The 5,671-nt window shown below is 49.1% G+C and overlaps 1 protein-coding gene across 1 annotated transcript in view; it reads right to left on the bottom strand.

The window, feature by feature from the left end:
* Window positions 1-1,008: 1,008 nt before the first annotated feature.
* LOC101998256 (ER degradation-enhancing alpha-mannosidase-like protein 2) overlaps window positions 1,009-5,671 on the bottom strand; it is a 28,992-nt gene continuing 24,329 nt past the window's right edge. The window contains exons 10-11 of the mRNA XM_005363072.2: window positions 4,221-4,342; window positions 1,009-1,607 (exon numbers count right to left, since the gene is read on the bottom strand). Coding sequence (XP_005363129.1) covers window positions 1,107-1,607; window positions 4,221-4,342 — 623 coding nt within the window. The 3' untranslated portion in view covers window positions 1,009-1,106. The remainder of the gene's footprint in view (window positions 1,608-4,220; window positions 4,343-5,671) is intronic.

The raw sequence follows: 5,671 nt of genomic DNA, 5'->3' as shown, positions 1-5,671 counted from the left end.
GTGTGTGGCCACACCCAGGTTTTATGAGTGCTGGGATCAGAACCCAGGTCCTCATGCTTGTGCAGCCAAGTGTTCTCACCCACTGAGCCATCTTTCCAGCCCCAAGTCTACCATTTTCCAAGCTAAATTTGTTGCAGTTGAGTGAAAAGCACATGAGGGATCGCCATTTTTTTCTGTTTTTCCTAATGTAAAAATTTCCCTCTAGCAGAAGACCCTCCCAGGCCACCCCCCCTGACTACCCTCCCAGATCGCCCTCCCTAAAGGTTGCTTGGTTCTCCCCATTGCCAACAATCTTTCATCTTCCTTCCTTTCCTTCTCTTCTTGTGTGTCAAAGTGTATGACCTCCAGAGCCTGACAGCAGGTGTCCTCAACTGTGAGAACCTCACTTTTTGACACAGGATCTCTCGCTGAACCCGAATCTCACCAATTCAGCAAGACTGGCTGACTGCTGAGCTCAGGGATCCACCTGCCTCTTCTCTCACCCCCTCCCCAACTCCAATACTCTGATTACAGACACTCCTGGGCCTGGTCTTCCTGTGAGTGCTGGGGATCTGAACTCATTACCAACCGAACTGCCTCCAGCATCCACTCCGACCCTGATCCTCACAGAACCTAGGCCACTATCACTTTATACACTCATTAGTGTGTTTTTCTCTACCAGAATCTGTTCCAACGATAACAAAACCTGTTTTCTTGGTTTGCTGCTACTCTCTGGGGTTATGGCTGGCACTCAAAGGTGCTTAATAAACCTCGATTGCCTGGAAGGGCACATGGATAGAGGGGACAGCTAAAAGGTCAAAGCGCACGCTGGGAAAGCCAACCAAGAAATACCGGCATCGTCACCTTCCCCAGAGGTGCCAGGAAAGGAAGAGAGATTCAACTTTTCGTCCTGGGGGCTGTGGAACCGGCCACCTTGGAGGCCACCTTGGTGTTTAGCTGTTTATTCCAACTGGCTGAAAAAAATAAACTCGATTCATGATCGTTTAACACAATTCCTTTGATTGGAATCTCATCAAGAGCCCAGTATGTAAAACCTGATAGCCAAAAGCAGATTTATTATTATAGCTTAGTCTCAAAAAAATAAAAATTAAAAACTTATCCAGTGGTTATGAGGAGTCTAGGAAAACCTGGCCTAGCAATGCCAGTTTAGAGGTGAAGGGCTGGCTAGGGCAGCTGAGAAGTGGGGTTCTCTGCTTAGCAGGGTGCTTCCCTCTGGGCTGGTCATGGTTTTCAGGTGAGGAGAGCGTGCCTGGCTCTGCTGGGGGCTCCCAGGGTCCTGAGCGCATTGTCTTTCTCCGAGCTCTTGACCTGCTCTCTTTGAGAGAGTAGAACTCCCTCATCAAGTCCTCCACTTCCCACTGCTCCTCCTTCAGCCGCCGGCAACAGTGCAAGGCGGCGGGGTCAATGGGGTGAGCTTCGGTGTTGAAGATGTAGCCCCCAGCTCCCAGGATGCACTCCCCATGGGGGGTCATCACAGAGTCAAAGGTGGAGCCGTTGTTATGGATGAAGTTGTTTGGGTGGAACAGAAGGTAGAGGTATTTCACAGTCTCGGCCAGGAAGAATGACTCCATGCGGTTGTCCAGCTTGTGATCCCGGAGGTCCTTGATCTGCCACAGGAGAGGAAAGAAGCAAGTCAGAACAGACCATGGTTTGGGAGTCAGGGTCAGACAGCCCCCTTCAGAAGCTGCTCAGCCACTAAAGAGCGGAGGGCCTTTGGGTGAATCACATCTTTGAGTTTCACTCTTCCCAAGCCACCACCACCTCTCACCTGAGTAATGACAAACTACTTCTGCGTCTGTCCTTCCCCTGTGATACACTTAGATTGCAGGTCTTACCTGTCACTTCTCTTAACTCTCTGGGACATTTCATTGCACACAGGCTGAGGATCTGAGTCTGTCGGATCCTCCAGGACCTAGTCCCTGCTCCCTCTCTGCCCTCGTTTCTCCCTACCTGGATCCTTTTCTTACAGCTCCAGGCTCAAATCACAACCTCACCTGAGGGTCTTTGTGAAGGTTTTTAAGCACGTACCTAAGGAAGTAGGGGAGGCTGCTACAAGGCTGACAGGGGAACAAAAAAAAAAAGACGTGCCTCTGCCTCTGTCCCTGCCTCTGCCTCTGTCCCTCTGCTCCTCACGTCCTCTCTGAACTCTCTGAACTCTTCTGTGGTCTCTTTAGCCCTTTGTAGCCATTCTACCACTGATTCGCATTTATACAGACACACGGATGATAGACAGAGGTAGATGTAACTCCTGCATGATGTATAATGCATACTCCGAGGATTAATATTGTTGTTAAAGACTTGAATGGAGTCTGGAGAGACTGGAAAGACAAGGAACTCGTGTTTGCCAATGGACAGCTATCAAGGGAAACTGGGACTACTTGGCAAACCGCAACAACAAACCAATGTAGCTTATGAATTTATTATTAGATAAATCCTGACGCTGGGGAAAGATATCAGCGTGTCCATCTGTTTCCAACACAGTCCTCACGACAAAAGTGACACACCTTCCTTACCTGACCCTTCCTTATGAGTGTCAGGTTTGGACTACTGTGCATAACTAAAGGTTGGCTATAGAGACAGAAGCTCCCAGGCCGAGATGAGTGGAATAATCTACTACAGATGCTTGCTTTTAGCTTCTTAGATTTTTCAGTACATTTAGCCAAAATGAATTCTCAGTGGACATTTGGATTACACAACACTATGACTCAAGTATGGACTCAATCAAAGACCAAGACAGGTTTTCTTCCCTGTTTGACAAAGATTGAAGGGCTGTTCCCATCATGCACCTTGGGAGACTTCCCAGAGGCCTCCTTTTCATGGAAATGAGCTTAGCTTTCCCAGTGGACTCATTGCTTTGGTTTTTCAGAAAACTGAACACACTGAAAGCCAAAACAAACCACCGCTCTACTACCCTGTTCACTACAGGTCTTCTCCAGCACAGCTGTGGAGTGCGTGTCCAGCGGACATTGGGCCCTAGGCTCAATCTTCAGCACAAGAAAGGAAAAGGGTCTGTCTATACCTTACTTATAAAGTACCAACACATCCCAAAACTGTGCAGAACTTTTGCTTTGAATTCCACATTCCAATACAGTAACTCTTAGGAAACACACAGCTCCTTTTCTTAGCCGTCTGCCTTCCATGTATTAAAGTGGCTGTCTGCACCTTGCCTGTTGGGTCCTATGAGGATGTCAGCTCTGTCATGGAGCCGTTAGTATGCTACTTCTAATGTACCAATCAGATCATGACACCGCTGTGCTGTGGACCCCACCCCAAATCCCACTCTCTCCTGTGCCTACAAAGGCTCCGCATCATCCATCTCTTCCCTTTCCGTGTCCTCCTCTCTACCCTTCCTCCTTGCTCACTCTCCTACTCCAACCACACTGGTTTTCTTTCTATCTCTCATACACGTTTTTATTATTTTTCCAACTAAAATGTAAGCTCCTGAGAGCAAGGGTCCAGGTCTGCCTGTCTCTATCCCTGGCCTGGAACAGTGCCTGGCACATGCCAGTCACACAGTAAATACCGTGGGAATGCAGAACTGCTTACTAAGGAGCCCATGCTTGATGAACACAGGACTACGGGACTCCAGATTTCGTCTCTTAAAATTTATTTTAAAAGCCCTCGGACAAAATTTTCTACAAACCCCTTTGCAAAGCACGTATTCTGAGAGACGAGGACCACTGGTGCCGAGAGCTCAGGGTCTAACCCACCTTGGCAGCTAGTGCCACAGCGTTTGTGAGACTCCATTTCGGTTAACTGTGACAATCCCAGTAACTACAATAATGTGGACTTGCTTTATAAGCTGGGCCACCCTGCCCTGGGGCCCACAGAAAGGCCACAGTTAGGATGTTTATCAGTCACCCAACATTCTCGGACTGTGTGCTCACTGCTTACCCCTAGCAATGACAAGCTACAGGCCGAAAAGAAACTTTTCAGCCTTCTTCCGTGCTCCTGCCCTTGTGCCCTATAACTACACCAGCCTGTAAGAGGATGTTGGACTCTAACTCCTGCAGAGCCTGCAGTTCTTTCCCCAGAAGGCCTTTCTGCCTGCCTGAGTCACTCTTCCCTGGCCTGTCTTTCTTGACCTTTCACCCTTCACTAGAGGCCTTCAGCAAGCCTCTCTGTTCACAGTGTACAGCTGCTCCCCTCCAGTGCTAAGGCCCCAGCGTTCCCAGCCACTACCATGGCTTGTGAGTGGCAAGAGGCCCCGAAACACTCACGGTTGCAAATCCGCACTCCACCTTGCTGATTTTCTCAATGGACTCCACTGCGTCTCTCCCGAGTTCTAGGAGAGTGGGGTCCCCTGTGGCGCGGTAGAGGTACATTGCGCTCTCGATGAGCTCTGTAAAGACAAGCAGACCTTCTCAGTGGCTGAGCAGGCATGGCACAGGGCCCACTCAGGAAAAGGACTTCCCCTCCATTGCCGGTCTGCAGAGCCCCGCTGGAGAGAATCATAGCACAGCTTTGGGGACTACTTGGCAAACTGCAACCAACGAAACCATTGTAGCTTATGAATTTATTATTAGATAAGTTCTGGCATTGTGGAAAGACTGGAGGTGTCCATGGTGAGTTTTCAGAACCAAGATGCACAGATCCTGAAGCTCCACTGAACCCCGCAGACTCCCATCCCCCAAAGAGAGAGGCAGCCCGCTCTGGGGCAGAAAAGGTAGCAGAGGTTGTGGCCTGATCCGTAACATCTGTTCTCTCCCTGACTTCTGCAGTGTCCGTGGCTGTCTGACTCACAACTATTCCCAGAAACCAAGGAAAAGAACAACCATGGAACACGGTGCCATGAAGAAGGACTTGCCCAACACATGCAAGGCCCTGGCTACGATTCCCAGCACCACAGAAAAAGAAAAAAATATTAATTAAAAAAAGCTGGGCGTGGTGGTACACACCTAAAAATCCCAGCTCCTGGAAAATGAGGATCAAGAGTTCTAAGTCACCCTCATCAGTACAGTGAGTTCAAAGCTAGCCTGGGCTACATGAGAAGGTGCTTCAGATGCTCTGAAGGATCCTATTCTTCACCACAGCTGGAAGTTCAGCCAGGGGCTCTTTCCTAAGCCAGATATTGGCCAACAGGAGTGGGCCCAGGTAAGACTATTTACCATTAAAAAGAAGAAAATACGTATTGCTTTTAAATACATGAATTTTTATCGGGAAAAATGATTCTGTACTGTCGACAGCCTCGGTGGGCAGAAGTGAAAGCTCATCATTTTTTCTTTTCTTTTTCTTTAAATTATTTTGGGACAGGGTCTTTCTGTGCAGTTCTAGCTCTCCTTGAACTCTGTAGACCAGGCTGGCCCTTAACTTACAGAGATTCACCTGCCTCTGCCTCCTGAGTGCTGGGATTAAAGGTGTGCGCCACCACCGCCTGGCTTCATTATGTTTCCTCCTTCAGCACCAACTGCTTCTCAAATCAAAGAATTTCTCTCTTCCCTTCCCCGACATCTCCCCTGAGCTCCTTTCCTGGCTCTTTCCCTTCTGGTGGGAACTCTAGCTCCGACTTCTTTACTCATCTACCCATTTCTGTAGTGTGGGGAGCAGAGCCAGGGCCTTGCACATGCTAGGTCCCCACACAGAGCCACAGACACCCCACCAGAGCTGTGTCTGTAGGCACACCCCCTACCACTGAGCTGTGTCTGTAGGCACACCCCCTACCACTGAGCTG

This window comes from Microtus ochrogaster, linkage group LG8 (genome assembly GCF_000317375.1).
Source record: "Microtus ochrogaster isolate Prairie Vole_2 linkage group LG8, MicOch1.0, whole genome shotgun sequence".
Classification (NCBI taxonomy): Eukaryota; Metazoa; Chordata; class Mammalia; order Rodentia; family Cricetidae; genus Microtus; species Microtus ochrogaster.
This window is presented reverse-complemented; position numbering and strand designations above follow the sequence as displayed.